Source organism: Scyliorhinus canicula, chromosome 8 (assembly GCF_902713615.1).
Source record: "Scyliorhinus canicula chromosome 8, sScyCan1.1, whole genome shotgun sequence".
Lineage (NCBI taxonomy): Eukaryota > Metazoa > Chordata > Chondrichthyes > Carcharhiniformes > Scyliorhinidae > Scyliorhinus > Scyliorhinus canicula.
Window position 1 is genome coordinate 18,694,225 of NC_052153.1, and position 23,401 is coordinate 18,717,625.

At 49.0% G+C, this 23,401-nt stretch overlaps 1 protein-coding gene across 2 annotated transcripts in view; it reads left to right on the forward strand.

Moving 5' to 3' along the window:
* chrna8 (cholinergic receptor, nicotinic, alpha 8) overlaps positions 1–23,401 on the forward strand; it is a 309,073-nt gene that overhangs the window by 265,491 nt on the left and 20,181 nt on the right. For both annotated transcript variants that reach the window (XM_038804235.1, XM_038804234.1), the window contains one exon: positions 15,702–15,811. In XM_038804235.1, coding sequence (XP_038660163.1) covers positions 15,702–15,811 — 110 coding nt within the window. The remainder of the gene's footprint in view (positions 1–15,701; positions 15,812–23,401) is intronic.

Below are 23,401 nucleotides of genomic sequence, written 5' to 3' on the forward strand. Positions count from 1 at the left end.
CTGTCCTTGTGACATGAAGGTACTGCTCACATTCCTGGCTGAATGGTCTTTATCAAACCGAATATATTGATTAGAAATGCATTGCATTTATTCTCAGCTAAGATGGTGCAGAAGTTTCCTTTAGAGTCCGCACCGCCTGGACTTGCAATTCTGAACACCAGCAATGTGTCCATTACCTCCCATACAGCCAATGAAATGAAGGACAGATAGATTGGTGGAAGGATATGTGGCTTATTTATAATGCATTTCAACCATAATTCACTCAACAGAATTCATCTTCAGTGAAGCGACATACAGAGAATAAGATGGTAATGAATAGCAGTAGCATAGACCTGAACATATTTAATATTCCAAATTTAATACATGATTTGCGTTGTGGCTGAGGGCTGGATTTTCTGAAACCAGCCATGAAATGGTCAGGACAGGATGTACATAAGCTGCCCCCGAGTCACTTTGACCTTCCTTCAGCCTCCAGCAGGTATGCAGCGTCAGAATTGAAAGGAGGCCAACTACATTTAGGGGGAAGATGGGAAAGTAGTGACTATGTCACTGGGATATTAATCCAGAAGCCCAGGATAATGATTTGGGGAAATGTGTCCATTTCCCATCATGACATTTGGTGGAATTTAAATTCAATCCGTAAAATCTGGAATATAAAGCTAGCCTCAGTAACATTGACCACAGAACTAGCATCGATTGTGGTAAAAAGACATCTGGTTCACTCATCTCTTTTGGGAAAGAAATCTGCCTTTCTTACCTGGTCTGGCCTTGCCTAGCCTGGCCAGTGTGCGACTCCAAACCCCACAACCATGTTGTTGACTCTTAACTGCCCTCTGAAGTGACCCAGCCTGCCACTCGGTTCCAACGCAATCGCGAATGGGCAACAAATGCTGACCTTGCCTATAGCACCCGCATCCAATCAGATGTTTTTTTTTAATTAATAGGGTGTGAAGTGTATGAGAAAAGAGCATTTTTAAAAATTGGACATCTCAAACTATGCTGCGGTCTCCAAGAGGTGAATGACTGGAGCTTTTATGGAGTAAGAAGGGGCTAGCATTCCAGTTAATGCATTAGAGGTGTTGCTGCTGCTCCCACAAGGTCGAGGGGGCTTTGAGCCCATTCTATCTTTAGCTACCACCATTACTTTTCATGGGTCTCTGAGGATGATTTTACTTATGGTGGTAACTGGGAAAAATGGCCCCATCACATGAATGAAAATGTGGGATGGAATTTTCGCAAATACCAATAAAGGCTAACAGCGTGCAGGAAAACCCGGCGTGGATGCAGTCAACACCAACTGCGCCCTTCCCTGTCGTATCATTCGGGACTAAGAGAAAAAAAGATAAAGGGTAGGTCCCACAAAGTCACCTAGGTGGAACGGATTCTGATTGAGCCCAGTCTGTCAGGAACTTGGGTTTTTCAAAGTTCGGGACGCCATTTTGAAAGGCCAACCCATGGCATACCTATTCACTTGGAAACCTTCCTGCCGACATTGCCCCCTGGCACCGCCATAGAAAACAGGAGCAGGACTGGACCATTCAGCCCCTCCACCTTACACGGTCATGCAATGTGCTCCTGGCTAATCCTCTATCTCAACGCCACAACCCACTCTCTGCCCATGCCCCTTGACATCTTTAGTGTCTAGACATCTGTTTCTTTCTTAAATACATTCAGTGACCTGTCCTCCACATCCTTCTGTGGTAGAGAATTCCACAAGTTCACCACCTTCTGAGTGTAGAAATTTCTCCTCATCTTAGTCCCAAATGACCTGCCCTATTTCCGGAGACTGTTACCCCTTGTTCTAGATCGCCCAGCTCGGGAAAGCATCATTCCTACATCCAGTCTGTCCAGCTCTGTCAGAATTTCACCCGTTTCAATGTGATCCCCTCTCAGTCTTCCAGACTCCAGTAAATATAATGATAATCGATCCATTTTCTCCTCATACAACAATCTTGCCATCTCAGGAATCAGCCTGGTAAATGTTGGCTACACTCCCTCTACGGCAAGTTCGTAATTTATTTTGATATGGCAACCGAAACTGTGCACAATACCCCAGCTGTGGTCTCACCAAGGCCCAGAACAGCTGCAGTAAAATATCCTTGCTCCTTTGCTCAAATGTGTCGCGGCAATGAAGGAATGTTGCCATCCTGTTTGGAATGAGGGTGGGGGTATGGGATTAGTCTCTCCGTCCTCCAGGCTCACAAACCACCTGATTTGGGGAGATATTGGGGAAGAAAATCCAGCCAGAATAATCTACAATTGGCCTCAGTAATTGGGCTGATGATAAATAAAACAGGGTGCTTGGGAAGAGATGATAATCCCAGTGTTTATGGATGTCGGGATCAGACTGGCTGTGATGGTCTTACCCCCACCCCACTGCCTCTCAGTTAAAGTCAGCCAATAACCTCTGACCCTGTGCGAGGCCTCTCCACCTGTTGCCTCTATTAGGAAATGTAATATATGACGATTAAAATAACAGTGGTTGTTATATTACTCTTTGGCAATATATCGTTACTCTTTGCTTCGTTATCCAGAATGGTCTGATGGTGTGATCATAAAGAAACCACTAATCTCTAATTTAAAGCAAAACTGATTTATTGATTAACTATCAAATAATATTGAGTTTGCACACTCCACAGAACTATAACTATTAATAAAGTAATCTATGTTTAAGCAATAACTAATTAACTACACGTGCTACTTCTATTTAATCCTAGCTATCCTGCGATCTATCTCTCTCTGCTGCTATCAATCAACTGATTACCCGAGATTCCTTGAGTTCTTATATTTATACTGGGAACTAGTGGTGCCCTCTAGTGTTTGTATTACACTGAGATGCAATAATTAACCCTTTACTTGTCTACATGTAACCATATTACAAATGGCTGAAGCGATATCTGTAATTTATTTTGCTATCCTCTTCCATCAAGGGGCGGCACGGTAGCAGAATGGTTAGAACTGCTGCCTCACAGTGCCAGGGTTTAATTCCGGCCTTTAGTGACTGTGCGGAGTTTGCGCATTCTCCCCATGTCTGCATTTCCTCCTGGTGCTCCGGTTTCCTCCCACAATCAAAAGATGTGCAGGTTAAGTGGATTGGCCATGATAAATTGCCTCTTAGTGTCCATAAATGTGCAGGTTGAGCGGAGTTACGGTGATAGGGGAGTGGGCTATTATAGAGTGCTCTCTCAGAGGGTTGGTGCAGACTTGATGGGCTGAATGGCCTCATTCTGCACTGTGAGGATTCTATGATTCTATGAGCACCATTAGACTAGACTTGCATTTATACTTTTTAAATTACCCGGCCGCTATAATTTTCAGCCCAACCAAAATCTGCTTTCCATAAGTTCCCTCTAATTTCACTTCACTCTGCGCGACCTGTTTGTTGTACTCATACTGTCCCTTTAAGATTGCTGCATGGTCACACATCTTAAAGGGAACACTAATTGCGCACGGATTATTTGCTGTCTTCTTGATTGCTACCTCCCCGCGGATCCAAGCACCTTAGAGGGATGTTGCCCACAGCCGAACCTGCTCACCATCTCCCCTCTCCTTCATAGTCTGCAATGACTCTTCAAATTTCAAATGTTCCCCCCGTTTTTAAACTACACACATCCCCCTCACTGCCCCATGGTCTCCAGCACCTCCCAGACTCTCCGTTCCCATGATTCCAGTCTCTTCTGCGACCACCCCTTCATCTTTCACCCTACTTTTGGTAGTGTGTTTTCAGCCGCCTAGCCACCACAGTCTGTAACGTATTCAGACTCTCCACCTTCCTCTCGTCCTTTAAGGCCCTCCTCAAAGCACAGCTCTTTGATTGAGTTTTTGATCAGCCGCTCTCATTATTCCTGTCTTAGAGCTGCATATATGTTCCCCAAAGCCTCTTTAAATTGCCTTGGGCTATTTTCTAAAGCAAATACTCTCAACAGATAAAAAGTTGCCTTTGTTGAAAGTTGTTTTTAATTAATGGACAAAACAAAGAGTCCGGGATTCTCCAGCCATTCGCTGGTGTTGGGATTCTTTGGTCCAGTCGGCAGCACATCCCACCAGTGGCATAGGGTAGCTTCAATGGGAAATCCTATTGGCCGTGGCGCGAGCAGATGGTCCCGCTACCAGCGGACGGTTCTCTGCCTCCCGTTGCCCAAAGGCACACGGCTGGGAGGCCATAAAATCCCGCCCAGAGTCAAGGAATCATTATAGTGCAGAAGGAGACCATTCATGCATGGCATGTGGGCATCACTGGCCGTGCCAGCATTTATTGCCCTTAAACTGAGTGACCGAGGGCACTTAAGGGTCAACCACATTGCTGTGAGTCTGGGTGTGGAGTCACATGGAGGCCAGACCAGGTAAGGGTGGCATTAGTGGACCAGAGGAATCTTTGCAACAAGGGTTTCATGGTCATCATTAGACTTTTAATTCAAATTTCACCATCTTCCTTGGGACTTGAATCCAGACCACTGGATTATTAGTCTACGAGCAATACCGCTTCGCCAACACCTCCCCTCATCTCTCTGCCCGCCATCTCTCTGGAAAGCAACGCCGTCAGTTCCATTTGCCCACTCTTTTCCTACATGTTTATTTCCCTCAAGTGCCTATCCAAGTTCCTCAATGAAAACACTGATTCGATCTGCTTCCACTACTTTCCAAGGCAGCAAGTTCCAGGTTATTAACATTTGCGGTGTAAATAAAGTTCTTCCTCACATTATTCCCACATCTCTTGCTTAAAATCTTAAATGTGTGTCTCCTCGTCGCTTTGCGATCAGCTATTGGCAATAGCTTTCATTTGTCAAACTTATCTAAACCCGTCATAATCATGCGCACCTCTGTCAAATCTCCCCTCAACTGCCTTTGTCCCAAGGAGAACAGGTCCCAGATTCTCCACCTAAAATTTTCCTTCTGATGAATCTCCTGTGCATCCTCTCAGGGGCCCATGTTGGAAGCTGAGCTTATGTAGGGTAACACAGCTATAAACACTGGCCCCTGAGTTAGTAAGTTAGATTGCTCTTTGATTGAACTGCACACAGCAACTACCTGAGGGCTTGACAATAAAAATTCAGCACATGAAAAATATTCTCCTGGATGTTCAGTTCCCAAATGCCAATTTCAAAACACAAAGCACAAAGTTATTGCAAACGTATTTTGCATCAAGAAGTAAACTATTTCATCCGTGAGCCTTTCCAACGGCACGTGCTCTTCTTTGTTTGTGAATTTTTGAACTTCTCCATCAGGACTAATCAACAGGAAGCTTCATGTTTAATTTGACTGCACTGTGGGGGCTTTGAAGTTGATGACAAGGGTTGGGGGGTTGGGTGCAGGCTACAGACAGGTTAAAAATGAACCTTCTGTAGTGACTGCATTGAAAGGGAAGCAAGGAATACTGTAGCTCACCCACAAAGCCCTCAGATTTTGGTGTCAATGAAACTGAATGCAGATGGAAGAGAGATGAGCGATCGGGCAGCATAAATGGATGTCGACTTTATTTCCCCCCAGCTCCAGGCCCTAACACTGAGCAGGCGAAGAAATTAAGTAAGAGGTACTCAAGGCCTCTCCATCAATATGTGTCTTGGGAATATTTCTTCATGAGATACCTTTCCTTAATTATTCCAGTTCTCCCCAATGCTAACTAAACAGAACATTTTTATTTAAAATTCCCGCAGTTTCCATGGCAATTGGCTATTGAGGTCTCTGTGAATTTCTTACAAGGAATTTATTTGCAGTGGTAGCATCTCCACAAAACGCATTTGGCAAATGCATTTTTTAAATGATTGGCAGGCACGTTGGTGATGCTGTGGTTTACGCTATAATGTACCCTCTTCAAATCAGTTAGAAAGTTGCTGTGCCTTGTCACACACGTCATAGGCACCAAAATCGGTCTGCAAACCCTGTTGGAGTAGGCCTTAACAGCAAAGTGACACTGCAACTGATACATATCACAATGATGATGTTAGCTGATCATAAACATCATGCGCTGCCATCAAAATGATGGCGGCACGGCAGCACAGTGGTTAGCACTGTTGCTTCACAGCTCCAGCATCCCAGGTTCGATTCCCGGCTTGGGTCACTGTCTGTGCTGAGTCTGCATGTTCTCCCCGTGTCCGCGTGGCTTTCCTCCCACAGTCCAAAAATGTACGGGTTAGGTGGATTGGCCATACTAAATTGCCCTTTGTGCCCAAAAAGGTTAGGTGGGGTTACCGGGTTGCGGGAATGGGGTGGAGATCTGGGCTTAAGTGGGGTGCTCTTTCCAAGGGTCGGTGCAGATTCGATGGGCGGAATGGCCTCCCTCTGCAATGTAAATTCTATGATTCTATGTATAATATTGGGTTGAATTTTCACATGTATAATATTGGGTTGAAGATAGGCTGGGAGGTCAGAGGACTGGCAATATAGCTGGGGAAAGCATCAGGAGGGACGCTAATATCTCCCTGATATCATGGCATATTGAGAGCTGGTATTTACTCACCCTTTTTTTATATATCTCAAATGTCTGAATTGTCTCCTAATAATGCGGAGGTGATTCCACTTATAAATCTAGAACGGGTTTATCTACAGTACTTTAAAATACCTCAGATTTCACAAGATTTACTGCACACATGGGGCGCGATTCTCTGAAATGGAGACAGACCGTTCACGCCGTCGCGAACGCCGTGGTGCTCGGGACACGGGGACTACCGATTCTGGCCCCCACAGGGAGCCAGCACGGCACTGGAGCGGTTCATGCCACTCCAGCTTCCCTTCCCAGCGCCAAATGGGCGCCACGCCAACCCGCGCATGCGCAGTTGGGCCTCGCCGACCTGTGCATGCGTCGGGGACTTCCTCAACGCGCCGGCCCCGACCCAACATGGCGCGGGGGTTCAGGGGCTGGCATGCGCAACAAAGTAGGCCCGGTGAGGGAGAGACTGGCCCGCCGATCGATGGGCCTCGACCGCGGGCTACACCCCATTGGAGGCCCTCCCCGGTGGAGGAGCGCTTTTCCCTGCCCCACAGTCTGCCCCCCCGACCCTACACACAGATTTCCCGCCAGCTGCTAGCAGGTGAACAGCGCTGGCGGGACTCTGCTGTTTCCGCGCGGCCGCTCGGCCCATCTAGGCCCGAGAATCGGTGGCCCGGCCTAGAACAGCGGCCTGTGATCGGCGCCGTGCCAAACGCGCCGGCGCAAATGGCGCCGATTCTCCGCACCTCGGAGAATCACGCGCTAGCGTCAGGGCAGCATGGCGCAGTTGCGACGATTCTCCGGCCCGGCGTGGGGCTGGGAGAATCATGCCGATGGCCTCAGCTCAGAGCCTCAGGTTTTTCCAGAATATTCTTAGCACTCTAGCTCCTCGCACAGACTTAAACAATCAAGCACAATATACATGGACCCGTCAGCAGAATAATACAATCAAACACAGATCAATCAAACTGGTGAACTCTTGGTGAGTTTGTCAGGGCATCTTGTAGATGGTACATTTGGCTGCCACTGTTCATCGGTGGTGGAGCGTTTGAATGTGAAATTGAGAGCGATCAAGGAGGCTGCTTTGTCCTATTTAGCGTCAAGCGTCTTGAGTGTGGTTGGAGCTGCACTCATCCATTACATTCCTGACATGCCTTATGGATAATGGACAGGCTTTGGGTGGGGGGGTCGGGGGATGGTCAGGAGGTGAGTTACCCGCTGCAGAATTACTAGCCTTTGCCCGTTCTGGTAGCCACAGTATTAATATGGCTAGTCCAGTTCAGTCTCTGATCAATGGTAATCCCCAAGATGTTGATTGTGGGGGATTCGGTGATGGTAATGCCATTGAATGTCAAGGGGCGGTGACTAGATTCTCTCTTGTTGGGGATATTCATTGCCTGGCACTTATGTGGCGCGAATGTAACTTGCCGCTTGTCAACCCAGTCCTGGATATTGTACAGGTCTTGCTGCATTTGAACATGGACTGCTTCATTATCTGTTTTAAAGGGATTAATAATGATTAAGTTAAAACGATCCTTGAAAATGCACTATATCCTGAAATATTTGCAGTGTTTATGTTTTATTAATGTTCACATTCATACTGCATGATTCAATTTTCTGGCTTATCAAAATTTCAGATGAAACAATGTAAAACAATTAAGAGTTGAATGTGTAAAATCTGTGATGTGCATTTCTGAGTGTGTGAAAGTGCACAATGAGCAAACAGTGCTCAATGCAAGTACCATAATGCTGTCTCACATTGAATTTACAGTGCGAAAGGAGGCCACTTGGCCCATCAAGTCTGTACCGACCCCTCTAAAGAGCACCCGACTTAAGCCCACACCTCGATCGCATCACCTACCTAGCCTTTTTGGACATTAAGTGCAATTTAGCATGGCCAGTCCACCTAACCTGCACATCTTTGGACTGTGGGAGGAAACCGGAGCACCTGCAGGAAACCCACGCAGGCACAGGGAGAACGTGCAGACTCTGCACAGACAGTGACCCAATCCGGGAATCGAACCTGGGACCTTGGTGCTGTGAAGCAATGGTGCTAACCACTGTGCTGCTGTACCTTACCTCAAAACTGATCCTCAGTTGAGCGGAGCTTAATGTTCACTGTGTATGAAGGAAACTCTGAATTTACGTGCGAAAACATTTTCAATTTTGGTTCCAGGACTTTCCTGGGATCTAATTTGCATGGTTAGACTCTGGTGAATCCATAATCCAAACACTAAAACTCAGATTTTCTGGGCCCGTGCCAATGGTGGAGCCTGAATTCAACAGATTGGAGACGTCAGAAGGAGTGTATCAAAGGTGTTTGGTCTCGTACGACCCAGTTACCCCCCAGCACAGGAAGCTAAAATTTACCCCAGGTTTTCTGATCTGTGTCAGTTTCCCTGCCATTAAAACTCAGAAAATTACTCTTTAAATACAAGAGGGAACCAACCCTGGAACCAGTTTCACTGAACTCTTTTGCCTACTTAATTTTATATGTTATTTGTAGTTTTGCAGATTGTATATTACTCCTTCTGTTCGCTGGTGGTGTAATTGTAATATTGCCAGGAGGCCGATTTTGCTCAGTTGGCTGGACAGCTGGTTCGTGATGCACAGCGAGGTCAGCAGTGTGGATTCAATTCCCGTACCGGCTGAGGTTATTCATGAAGACCCCGCCTTCTCAAACTTGCCCCTCGCCTGAGGTGTAATGATCCTCGGGTTAAATCACTACCAGTCAACTCTCCCCCCCTCAAAGGGGAGGCAGAGAGGTTCAGGAAGGAAAACACAGAACTCGTGGCTCAGACAGCTGAAGGCTTGGCCAACAGTGGCTGAGAAATAATTAAAATCGGGAACGCTCAAGAGACCAGAATTGGAAGAACACTGAATTCTCAGAAGGTTGCAAGACTCTGACGATTTGTGATTAATTTCACAGAAGAATCATGCACAATATATCCTACAGGTTGCAACTTTGCTCATGAATAATTGAAAGCATGAGAAGTAGATACTCTTAGCCTGTGAACTTTAGCTTCAGCACATGAGCAACAACATTCAGGGGTGAACTGAAACCTGTGGTGGCCACCCACGGTGGGCAGAATCTTACCAGGGATTTGGTGAAGTGTCAGGTTCAGACAGAATATAAGCGTGTAACTCTCTTGCACCTGGGGCGGAATTCTCCGCTCCCGGGAAAAATCGGGAGAGCCGTCGTGAACTCGGCCGAGTTTCACGATGGCCTCGGAGGCCGCTCCTCGCCCCCTATTCTCCCCTCCCAGCGGGGCTAGGAGCGGTGCTCCGTAACTCTCGTCCGCCGGGCAGCGCACCGAGAGTGACGTGACGGCAGCACCTATGTGACGTCAGCCGCGCATGCGCAGGTTAGCCAGCTCCAGTCCGTGCATGCGCAGCTGACGTCACAACGGCTGACTGCTCGAACCCGCACATGCGCGGTGGCCGTCTTTCTCCTCAGCCGCCCCGCAAGACATGGCGGCTTGATCTTGAGGGGCGGCGGAGGGGAAATAGTGCGTCCGATTGAGACGCCGGCCCGACGATCGGTGGGCACCGATCGCGGGCCTGTCCCCTCCCGAGCACAGTCGTGGTGCTCATTCCCCACCAGGCCCCCTACAAGCCCAAAACGGGCATCTCACGGCAATTTCACGACGGCAGCGATCAGGTGTGGTTGCCGTCGTCGTGAAACGGTCGCAAACGGCAGGCCACTCGGCCCATCCGGGTCGGAGAATCGCCGGTCGCCGTGAAAAACGGCAAGCGGCGATTCTTCCGAGCGGGGGGGGGGGGGTGGGAGAATCGTGGGGGGCGCCAGGGGGTCGTGAAATTAGTCGAGGGGCCCTCCCGCGATTCTCCCACCCGGCGTGGGGAGCAGAGAATCGCGCCCCTGATCTTTGGAAAAATCAGACTTAATGAGTCAAAAACCTGTTCATTTTATGTGCTTTCCAAACCCTAAACAATGCAGGGTTGAAAACACGACACCCACTTTTCCTCTTTGCGAACTTAGAATCATAGAATCAGTACAGTGCAGAAGGAGGCCATTCGGCCCATCGAGTCTGCACCAACCCTCCGAAAGAGCCCCCACACCCAGATCCTATCCCCATAACCCAGTAACCCCACCAAACCTTTGGCCACTAAGGGGCAATTTAGCATGACCAATCCATCTGACCTGCACGCCTTTGGACTGTGAGAGGAAACTGGAGCACCCGGGGGAAACCCACGCAGACACGGGGAGAATGTGCAGACTCTGCACAGACAGTGAGCCAAGCTGGGAATCGAACCTGGGATGCTGGAGCTGCGAAGCAATTGTGCTAACCGCTGTGCTAACATGCCACCCTTAAACTTGTTTTAGTATTCTCATATTGTTGTTGAATAATCAATTGTTGTGATGTGTAATAATCAACATTTTTAAGAGTAAGTAAGAATAAAATATCCCTAGTTATTAGTCTGCATTGTATTTTGTTTTATCTCGGATTGTTCTTATTCTCTAAATGCTCAACAGAAAGCTTTAATAAAAAACATGGGGGCCGGGATTCGCCGAGCCTCTCCCCGCAATCACGCTCGTCACGGGGGCGGAGAATGGGGTGTCAGACCCGCGATTGGGTCGGATGCCTTCGCGCGCTTCTCTGGGGACTGGAGAATCGCCAATCGTGCACATGCAGTCGATGCGGCACTGGTCGGGGGCCATTGAAAGAGGCCCCTGCAGCGATCCTACGCCACTAACTGGCCGAGTTCTCACCGGCGTGGTTCACTCATCGTTCCACCCGCGGGCACTCGGAGTGGCGGCTGCCCTGGTGGGGGGGTGGGGGGATCCGTCACCGGGGGGGGGGGGGGGGGGGGGGGGGGCTTCAGGACGGCCAGGCTCGCAATTGGGGGCCACCGATTGGCGGGCGCGCGCGATCTCAAGGGGCAGCCTATATTGTTAGGGCCGGCTCACTGTGTGGGTCCGCCATGTCCGCTGGAAGTGCAGGGCCCAGTATCGGCAGCCGGAGCTGGGGGGGAGCACTCTGGGGCCCCGCTAGCCCCCTTCAAAATGGAAAATGACTCTGGACTCTCTCCAGGAAAGTCCAGAGTGATTCGCTCCCGTTCTCTCGTGGGCGAGGGGACATAGCCCCATTATCAGAGAATTCCACCCAAGATATGTGAGGGAATCTGATTAGATCCACAGATGTTCCGCTGCTCATGATTGACCTTAAACCAACCCGAAATTTTCAAAAATCATCTGATAAAATATCACACAATGGATCGCCCCAAAGCAGGCCACCCAGCCCTATAGATCTATGCTGTTTAGGTTCCACACAAAGCTCTTCCTGTTCCGCTTCATCCAACTCTCTCAGCATATCTTTCTCACCCTTCCTTCCCATGTGCTCACCGAGCTTCTCCTTAAATTAATCTATGTTGTTTGTCTCGACTATTCCTTTTGGGATGTGGTTTTGGTTTCCACATTCTAATCGCTCTCTGGGTGTAGAAAATTAATATGAGGTTTATCAATAATTAACATACCTTCTTACATTTAAAACTGTGATGTGGAGATGCCGGCGTTGGACTGGGGTGAGCACAGTAAGAAGTCTTACAACACCAGGTTAAAGTCCAACAGGTTTGTTTCAAACACGAGCTTTCGGAGCACGGCTCCTTCTTCAGGTGAATGGAAAGGCTTGTTCCAGAAATGTTTATATAGACACAGTAAGAAGTCTTACCACACCAGGTTAAAGTCCAACAGGTTTGTTTCAAACACGAGCTTTCGGAGCACGGCTCCTTCTTCAGGTGAATGGAAAGGCTTGTTCCAGAAATGTTTATATAGACACAGTCAGAGATGCCCCGGAATGCGAGCACCTGCAGGCAATCAAATCATCAAAGATGCAGAGAGAGAGGTAACTCCAGGTTAAAGAGGTGTGAATTGTCCCATTTAAAACTCAAAGCAGTGTGGTTATTGTAATTCACATTCATGTCTCGAGGGCGTCTTTCATGAGGTTTAATTCAGGTCAAGGACAGAAATTTGAGTGTGTGGGACCTGTGCAACCAACGTGTAAAGGGACAGCCTGAGGCACAAAACCAATTGGAGGAAAGAGGCATTGGGGGAAAGAGTCATGGGGGAAACAGCCATTGAGTGATAGACAGTAAGAAGTCTTACAACACCAGGTTAAAGTCCAACATGGTTGTTTCAAACACGAGCTTTCGGAGCACGGCTCCTTCTTCAGGTGAATGGAAAGGCTTGTTCCAGAAATGTTTATATAGACACAGTCAGAGATGCCCGGAATGCGAGCACCTGCAGGCAATCAAATCATCAAAGATGCAGAGAGAGAGGTAACTCCAGGTTAAAGAGGTGTGAATTGTCCCAAGCCAGTTCAGTCGGTAGGCCTCTGCAAGTCCAGGCTTGTTGGTGGGGGCCGAATGTAATGCGACATGAATCCCAGATCCCGGTTGAGTCCGCATTCATGCGTGCGGAACTTAGCTATAAGTTTTTGCTCAGCAATTTTTTACGCGACAACGCAAAATTGCTGAGCAAAAACTTATAGCTAAGTTCCGCACGCATGAATGCGGACTCAACCGGGATCTGGGATTCATGTCGCATTACATTCGGCCCCCACCAACAAGCCTGGACTTGCAGAGGCCTACCGACTGAACTGGCTTGGGACAATTCACACCTCTTTAACCTGGAGTTACCTCTCTCTCTGCATCTTTGATGATTTGATTGCCTGCAGGTGCTCGCATTCCGGGCATCTCTGACTGTGTCTATATAAACATTTCTGGAACAAGCCTTTCCATTCACCTGAAGAAGGAGCCGTGCTCCGAAAGCTCGTGTTTGAAACAAACCTGTTGGACTTTAACCTGGTGTTGTAAGACTTCTTACTGTGCTCACCCCAGTCCAACGCCGGCATCTCCACATCATTGAGTGATAGAGGCATGGGGGAAAGAGGTGACAGGTGAACATTCTGAAGCACACTGGCAGTGCTTGGAGTGAATTCTAAGTCAGAGGAACATAGGAATTTCTGGAAGAAAATAAGAGCCAAGGTCCATCTAGTTCAGCTCTTACCATCCTAGTCATCGCATATTACATCAATAATGGAGTTGTTGGCTAATAATGGCAAAAGTCTACAACATGCCCAAGCATGAGGTGTGGAAGACCCTCACATTGGAACGTTCCGGGAACATTCAGGACTGCAAGGTAGCACAGTGGGTAGCATTGTTGCTTCACACCTCCAGGATCCCAGGTTCAATTCCTGACTTGGGTCACTGTGCGGAGTCTGCACGTTCTCCCTGTGTCTGCATGGGCTGCCTCCGGGTGCTCCGGTTTCCTCCCACAAGTCCCGAAAGACGTGCTGGTTAAGTGAATTGGACATTTTGAATTCTCCGTCTGTGTAGTCGAACAGGTGACGGAATGTGGCGACTAGGGGCTTTTCACAGTAACTTCATTGCAGTGTTAATGTGAGCCTACTTGTGACAATAAAGATTATTTATTATTTATTTATTTAATCATAGGCCCAATGTCACTTGTCCCAAACACGCGATATTTAACCTGTGCTGTACGATAAATTAGTCAAATACCATGTCCTAAAATATTATTTTCTTAAAAAAAACTAATTGGTATTTGAATTAATCAATTGGACCTTATGAACATGAAGAGAGGTGGCACAGTGGTCAGTATTACTGCCTCACAGCGCTGAGGGCCCAGGTTCGATTCCGGCTCTGGGTCACTGTCCGTGTGGAGTTTGCACATTCTCCCTGTGTCTGCGTGGGTCTCACCCCCACAACCCAAAGCTGTGCAGGGCATGTGGATCGGCCATGCTAAATTACCCCGTAATTGGAAAAATAAAAAAATAAATTAAAAATTGATCATGAAGGAGAAACGGCAACGCTGCAAAGGGCCAGGTTTGATTTGATTTGATTTATTATTGTCACATGTATTAGTACACAGTGAAAAGTATTGTTTCTTGTATGCTGTACGAACAATGCATACCGTACATAGGGAAGGAAGGAGAGACTGCAGAATATAATGTTACAGTTATAGAAAGGTGTAGAGAAAAGATCTAATATGCCTAAAGATCGCTAAATCTGTAAGTAATTGAATAAGAACATTGTTAGAGAGTTTAAAAGAGTTAGAATGAAGTTTTAGAAGTATAGAACGAGAGTAAAAGATAGAAGGTATGCTGGGCACAGCTTGCAAGATGTCGCCTCGTTCCGGCGCCAGGTAGCGTCATCGGTTAACGTTCTGACTTATGCCATTCTTTACCTAACTTCGCTGTGAAAGCACATTTTCTATTCCGACATGGTCCACAGGTTTTGAAAACGATGAGAACACACACCTTTTTCTCACTAATAACATTCTGAATCAGAATTGTGAGGCAGTAAGAACATAATAACTAGGAGCAGGAGTAGGCCATCTGGCCCCTCAAGCCTACTCCGCCATTCAGTGAGATCATGGCTCATCTTTTTGTGGACTCAGCTCCACTAACCCGCCCACTCACCGTAATCTTTCTTCCTTTGCTGCTCAAAAATCTATCTAGTGATGGGCAGCACGGTAGCATGGTGGTTAGCATAAATGCTTCACAGCTCCAGGGTCCCAGGTTCGATTCCCGGCTGGGACACTGTCTGTGCGGAGTCTGCACGTCCTCCCCGTGTGTGCGTGGGTTTCCTCCGGGTGCTCCGGTTTCTTCCCACAGTCCAAAGATGTGCGGGTTAGGTGGATTGGCCATGCTAAATTGCCCGTAGTGTCCTAATAAAGTAAGGTTAAGGGGGGGGGTGTTGTTGGGTTACGGGTATAGGGTGGATACGTGGGTTTGAGTAGGGTGATCATGGCTCGGCACAACATCGAGGGCCGAAGGGCCTGTTCTGTGCTGTACTGTTCTATGTTCTATGTTCTAGTGGCACTAAGCCACTAAGTCACACTGCCTGGAGCATCCTGGCTTTAGTTTAGAGCCTATGGCGAGCTAACAGACTGCATGGTAATACAATTGATGTCCAGGGCCCAGGGTGAAGGATGGGAATAGAATCAGCTGGAATAACACTTTGATATCGGCCTACTAGCTGCCCTTTGAGCAATATGCCTGCGTGCGTCCAGTGAGGACAAGATTGGGCCCAGCTACAAAGTCGTTCAAGTTGAATGGCCCAGTGTAACTCACCGGCTCCATTTACACACCATGCCAATGAGTTGTGAAACCAAGGGGTTAGTGAAGTATGTGCAGGCAAAGCCCCAGGACAAGGCAATCTCTTCAGACAAGAAGTAGAGGGATTTTGAATTGAGCCCAGAGGCACACTGACAAAATGTTTCTTGTTGTTCCAGCTCGGTACTTCGCAAGTACAATGTTCATCGTGGGCCTGTCTGTGGTCGTCACCGTTCTGGTGCTTCAGTTTCATCACCATGATCCCCATGCGGGGAAAATGCCCAAGTGGGTAAGTCAGCAGCAACGCCATGCAAAACAATCAGCTCGTAATGGCCGTGGATACCAAACTGTGTCAGCTTCCCCTTCCTTCTTTGGTGAATAGTTGACTTGTACAAATCATGAAAGGCTGAAGTTCAGTGCGCAGGGTTACACTGAATTACGTCATTGCATCTGATAATCCATCCCCACTCCCATTAGATTATCCATTTCTTCCATTTATACCAAAATCATAAATCCATTCTTTATACATTCTTGAAACATTTTTTTGAAAAAGGCTATAATATTTTTGCTATAAGTGTCTGGATGTTTTTTCTCCCATTGAGAAGAGGAATGTGGCAGTTCTAGTGACCCAAACCCGGGACCCTGGCCGTGGTTAGCACTGTTGCTTCACTGCGCCAGATTCCCGGGTTTGGGTCACTGTCTGTGCGGAGTCTGCACGTTTTCCCGTGTCTGTGTGGGTTTCCTCCGGGTGCTCCGGTTTCCACCCACATGTCCTGAAAGACGTGCTTGTTAGGTGAATTGCACATTCTGAATTCTCCCTCTGTGTACCCGAGCATGCGCCGGAATGTGGCGACTAGGGGCTTTTCACATTAACTTCATTGCAGTGCTAATGGAGCCTACTTGTGACACTGATAAAGATTATTATTATAGTATTTAAAATATAAACGAAACTATCTAAATCCACAGCCGCATAGAATAAATTATGCTCTGCTGTCCGAACTCAACAAAATAGATATTTAGGCATAAATGTTTACTCACCTCCAGCAGAGTGCAGCTCCTTCTGAGGATGTACCTTATACTTTATTTTCAGGCAGATGAAGTAACCGGGAAAACCCACTCACCATGTGCGTGCAGCAATTACTCACCAACATTCAGTACTTAATCTCTAAATTACACTTGGGCCTACGGAAAATCCAAGTCAACAAAGAAACAATTCTTTCTGAGGACTGAACCAATAATCCAGGTTTCTGACACAACTGACTTGAGCCTTGTGGCGTTCTTTGTGTTACTTATTTCAGCATGGTTGGCGTAGTGTTCACAAAGACCACAAAATTGCTTTTAACTTAAACAAAGCTTTGATTTTATTTACACTACTGAACTGGGGTTCGACACTTAGTCCTTAAGAATACACAGCCGATCAATAACATTTAACTACACTCACTTACTGCTAATCTCACTACTGGTATAAACTATAATCTAACCTCACTCACACTATCTGCTCTTATGACCTACACTAGCTATCTCCTGCATGCACTCCTCCCCTAAGGTCTAGCATCACTACCTTATATAGTTGTATCTGCCTTGTATAGTTGTACAGCTCGAGTGGCTACTCTCAACACTGCATTAACCTTTGCAGTGCTGATAGTTATGATAATACCACAAGCCGGACAAACTCTTTTGTCAAATGCCTGAATTATAGGGTTTCTAATCGGCAAAGTTCATGCACAAAGATTGCATTTGCTATCTATCTGTCTGCGACTAATGTGCAAAGGAATGAAGCATCTGCTCCTTGTATAAACTTTGATCAGAGTATAATGGAGCCAAATTTTCTCTGCCCTGCTTGTGCCGAGCTGAGGTGGAACGTGAAAATTAAAAAAAAGGGGGCGTTTGCATAATCGGCAACTGGGAATTCCATTTGTATTGTGATCCTCCTCCATAAACATATAGCAGCTTTCGGTGTACCAGAAGGAATATTTATAGCCTTCTAGAATTTAATTCCACAGATTAAGAGGTGTCGTTCACTTGGCATTCCGATCGCGATAAGCACCACATGAAAATGGAGGTCATTCTCTCAAAGAGATTAATGCTGAAAAAACAGATTAATCTCAGGTTCACCTTAGCCACCATAGTGTTTGAAACCATCTCTTACGTTAATTCAGAACACCAGTTGTTGAATTTTAATCACGTTCTCCACATCCTTCCTACATAAGACGCCCGTCCTCTGCAGGAGTGAATGTCATCAACATTTGTGCATTGTTTAGAGGGAAAAGGTGGATATCAAAATAGATACTTCACTTATGATTTTATAAAGAAGATTATAAGTACATCTAGTTTCAATATCGTAAGAAGAAGATTAACCTTAAACAGTAATTGTTTTCTCTTACATAAGATGGAAGCTTGAATATAAGTGTCATGGCTCCAGGTTGGCCCTGAATCCACAGCTTGAGGGACATCCCGGTTACACATCATCATCATAACTCAATATCTACTCCCTTTTTCAGAAGCTGTCCCGATACGATGCCTTGAGCGTATTCTTCATCTTTTCGTTCAACCCAGTTTCATTTATTCCAGCGTCCGTTCAATATCTTTTCTCATTTTCCAGTAACCCTGCATATAGAACAGTACAGAACAGGCCCTTCGGCCCTCGATGTTGTGCCGAGCAACGATGACCCTACTCAAACCCACGTATCCACCCTATACCCGTAACCCAACAACCCCCCCCTTAACCTTACTTTTTAGGACACTACGGGCAATTTAGCATCGCCAATCCACCTAACCCGCACATCTTTGGACTGTGGGAGGAAACCGGAGCACCCGGAGGAAACCCACGCACACACGGGGAGGACGTGCAGACTCCGCACAGACAGTGACCCAGCCGGGAACCGAACCTGGGACCCTGGAGCTGTGAAGCATTTATGCTAACCACCATGCTACCGTGGTAATCCATAGGATGCTGCTCTTTTGCTCGTGGCAACCTATGCAACAGGCCAAGTTTAACTAATTCGCCAAGAAACACGGGTCTTGTATAGTGAAGGGAGCAATGACTGGGCAAAGCTTAAAAGAAGTGGTTGGGGATGATAGGAGTCGGAGAAGATTGATCAGAGCAAATCAGTGATCTCATCAATATGAAAGCATTAAGGCTCCAACATCCCTTTTTGTTGATTTGGGTCATTCACTGTCAACCTCAGGGCATTTTTTATAAGCAGCCGTTACATATGCGCACAGCCCCTGCACAGTCCGTAATGAATACTTTTGATGTGACATGTTGTAAGGAGGCCATGTTACATAAGGATATTGCTGTAAAAGGGGACTTAATTACAAAATAGGTAAGTTCAAAATCAAGGATGTTCAGTAAGGATTTGTGCTTTGAAGGTCAATGCAGGGTGATATACAGGAGGGAGATAGATAGCTTGTGTATTTTAGTTTTTGCAGTGATAGACCTGGGCAGTGAGGAAGAAATGCCAATATCATGGCTCTGTTTGCATTAACATTTAGCCTAAGCCTGCGTCAATGGCTTGGGAATGTATCCTGCTACACAGGTGGACTGGGAGAATCGTACATACAACTCCCGGTGGCACAAAAACTGTTGCACATTTGGTGGGAGGGGGAAGGAGAGGGGTAGTAGGGAGGGCATGACATGGAAACCTGCCCTCTGGCAGTGGGAAAGCAATTAGCTAACTTGTTAATGAGCCAATTGAAACCAATTGTCTCTGAGCCCACCAGGATTTAATGCCGGCTCAAGGAGTTAACTTGACCCACCTACTGAAAGCCCCCCTCTGTCATTGCACCAACTCCCCCCCCCCCCCCCCCCACCAGCACCCCTTCCGCTGTGACACCCATCTGGCCCAACTCCCATCTGGCCCAACTTACCTCTCTCCAGGGATCCAGCGATGATCCCCGATGGAGGCCTCAGCGTATTACTGGCAACAACCAATGCTCTCAGTGGCATTGCTGGTAATGGAGAGCTGCAAGCCTTTGATTGGCTGGCAGAGGTCATCTGGCCAAGGGCAGTGAAGATATGCTGAGTCTGGAGGCCAGGGTTCCAGGGTTAGTCGCCACGGAACGCAATGTTTCAGCGGGTCCAAATAGGTAGAGGTTTCACCGGGCCCATGAGGGCGCGTTTGCCTTGAGTCTGATGAGGGCCAGGTCTTTGAGGGCCCTGGGAAAGCCAAATATCAGCGGGCCTGGGAAGGGATGGTGCCGTGGTGAGTATATGAGATGTGAGTGATTGTGTTGGTTCTGGAAGCAAGAGACCGACTGACTGGGTGTATGGGAACGAGGGAACTGGGGGTGTGGGGGCGAGGGTCTGACTGGGTGTGGGATGGAGGGGCTGACTGGGTGTGGGAGTGAGGGAGTGACTGGGTGTGGGAGTGAGAGACTGACTGGGTGTGGGAGTGAGGGGCTGACTGGGTGTGGGAGTGAGGGGCTGACTGGGTGTGGGGGCGAGGGACTGACTGGGTGTGGGAGTGAGGGGCTGACTGGGTGTGGGAGTGAGCGGCTGACTGGGTGTGGGAGTGAGGGGCTGACTGGGTGTGGGAGTGAGAGGCTGACTGGGTGTGGGGGCGAGGGACTGACTGGGTGTGGGAGTGAGGGGCTGACTGGGTGTGGGAGTGAGCGGCTGACTGGGTGTGGGAGTGAGGGACTCACTGGGTGTGAGGGCGAGGGGCTGACTGGGTGTGGGAGTGAGGAGCTGACTGGGTGTGGGAGTGAGGGGCTGACTGGGTGTGGGAGTGAGGGGCTGACTGGGTGTGGGAGTGAGGGGCTGAGTGGGTGTGGGACCGAGGGACTGACTGGGTGTGGGAGTGAGCGGCTGACTGGGTGTGGGAGTGAGGGACTGAGTGGTTGCGGGAGCTAGGGGCTGACTGGGTGTGGGAGCGAGGGAATAACTGACTGGGGGTGTGGGAGTGAGGGGCTGACTGGGTGTGGGGGCGAGGGGCTGGCTGGGTGTGGGGGCGAGGGGCTGACTGGGTGTGGGGGGCGAGGGACTGACTGGGTGTGGGAGTGAGGGGCTGACTGGGTGTGGGAGTGAGAGGCTGACTGGGTGTGGGAGTGAGGGGCTGACTGGGTGTGGGAGTGAGGGGCTGGCTGGGTGTGGGGGCGAGGGGCTGACTGGGTGTGGGGGGCGAGGGACTGACTGGGTGTGTGAGTGAGGGGCTGACGGGGTGTGGGAGTGAGGGGCTGACTGGGTGTGGGAGTGAGGGGCTGACTGGGTGTGTGGGCGAGGGACTGACTGGGTGTGGGGTCGAGGGGCTGACTGGGTGTTGGAGTGAGGGGTTGACTGGGTGTGTGAGTGAGGGATTGACTGGATGTGGGAGTGAGGGGCTGACATGGTGTGGGGGCGAGGGGCTGACTGGGTGTGGGAGTGAGGGACTAACTGGGTGTGGGGGCGAGGGGCTGACTGGGTGTGGGAGTGAGGGGCTGACTGGGTGTGGGAGTGAGGGGCTGACTGGGTGTGTGAGTGAGAGACTCACTGGGTGTGGGAGTGAGGGGCTGACTGGGTGTGGGAGTGAGGAGCTGACTGGGTGTGGGAATGAGGGGCTGACTGGGTGTGGGGTCGAGGGACTGACTGGGTGTGGGAGTGAGGGGCTGACTGGGTGTGTGAGTGAGGGGCTGACTGGGTGTGGGAGTGAGGGGCTGACTGGGTGTGGGAGTGAGGGGCTGACTGGGTGTGGGAGTGAGGGGCTGACTGGGTGTGGGAGTGAGGGGCTGACTGGGTGTGTGAGTGAGGGGCTGACTGGGTGTGTGAGTGAGGGGCTGACTGGGTGTGGGAGTGAGGGGCTGACTGGGTGTGGGAGTGAGGGGTTGACTGGGTGTGGGAGTGAGGGGCTGACTGGGTGTGGGGTCGAGGGACTGACTGGGTGTGGGAGTGAGGGGCTGACTGGGTGTGGGAGTGAGGGGCTGACTGGGTGTGGGAGTGAGAGGCTGACTGGGTGTGGGGGCGAGGGACTGACTGGGTGTGGGAGTGAGGGGCTGACTGGGTGTGGGGGCGAGGGGCTGACTGGGTGTGGGAGTGAGGGGCTGACTGGGTGTGGGAGTGAGGGGCTGACTGGGTGTGGGAGTGAGGAGCTGACTGGGTGTGGGAGAGAGAGAGACTCCTCCGCCATATCCATAAATGTGTGCCAAATTTAGCAATACGATTCAAGCCTTTACATACTTTGCTATGTGTCAAACAGTCATGGTACTAGTTGGAAGAATGTGAACATGCAAACATTGAAGTAAGGATGCTTTGCTGAAGTCAGATCTGTTGGTTCATTATAATCCAAAAATAAAGTTGCAACTGGCTTGCAACGCCTCACCTATGGGGTTGGTGCCGTTGCCTCACAAATGAAGCCTTCAGGAGAGAAATTATTGAAAGAATTTGCTTCACCCACCCATACAAGCACAGAAATAAATTAAGCTCAGTGAGCCAAATACGTTTTGAGCATAATCTTTGGTTTAAGAAGATTCCACCATCACATTTATGGGCTTCATTTTACGCTTTTGACAGATCATTGACTATAACCTCTGGGCTGTTTAAATTTATACCTTCTTTGACAGTGAGTAGATTACAAAGATGATCATTGATATTTTCGGTGCACATGTACAATGTCCAGTATCGCAGGTCAGAGCAGCAGAGAAACGCTGATGTTTTGCCACGGCCGCTGTTACAAGTCCAGGAAGACACAGAAAGAAAATGTTGTCAATATTTTTCTATTTCCCGCTCATGGATAGCGTAACTTTGACTTCACCTCAAGTTCAAAGATAGACAAGAACCAATCCAGTGATGGGGAAGGTGACTGATTTGGTCCAAAGTGGAACGCTGCCAGATGTTCAAAGGAAAAATCCAGACGTCAAGTGTTCCCAGGATACCATCCCAAAATATCTCTCTCTACAAAGGCTGCTACACCCGCTGTGCATTTCCAGCATTTTTTTGGTTGTATTTTAGATTTCTCACATCCTCAGTATCTCACTTTTGTGTCTATTGTTGCAAGTTGGGTGAGCTGGCTTCGCTTTATTCATCCCCATTTGGTTGGTTGCAACTAAGTTTTTTTTTAAAGTTAATTTTCCGGTAAATGCCTTTGCCAATCTAAATGTATTTTTTTTAATAATGTGCCGATCAAACCATGGGCGGGATTCTCCGACCCCCCGCCGGGTCGGAGAATCAGCCGGGGCCCGGCGTCAATCCCGCCCCCGCAGTGTCCAGAATTCTCCGCCACCCGCGATTCGGCGGGGGCGGGTATCGCGCCTGTTGGTGGGCCAAAGTCCCGCCACTGAAAAGCCTCTCCCGCCGGCGTGGATTAAACCACCTCTCTTACTGGCAGGATTGGTGGCACGGGCGGGCATCGGCGTCCTGGGGGGGGGGGGCAGGGCGATCTGACCCCGGGGGGGGGGGGGGGGTGTGCCCCCACGGTGGCCTGGCCCGCAATCGGGGCCCACCGATCGGCGGGCGGGCCTGTGCCGTGGGGACACTCTTTTCCTTCCGCCTTCACCATGGTCTTCACCATGGCGGAGACGGAAGAGATCCCCTCCCCTGCGCCGGGATGACGTCAGCAGCCGCTGACGCTCTGGTGCATGCGCGGTCTTACGCCGGCCGGCCAAGCCCTTTCAGCCCCGGCTGGCATGGCGCCAAAGGCCGTTCACGCCAGCTGGCAGAGCGGTAACCACTCCGACGCAGGCCTAGTCCCTCAATGTGAGGACTTGGTCCCTAAAGGTGCAGTGACATCCGCACCTTTGGGGCGGCCCGACGTCGGAGTGGTTCACGCCACTCCAACATGCCGGGACCCCCCGCCCCGCCGGGTAGGGGAGAATCCTGGCCCAGGTTTTCTTGACCCAATGAAAAAATAAGTTCATTTGTGACTAACCCCGAGAAAAATAATAATAAAGATACCACACACACACA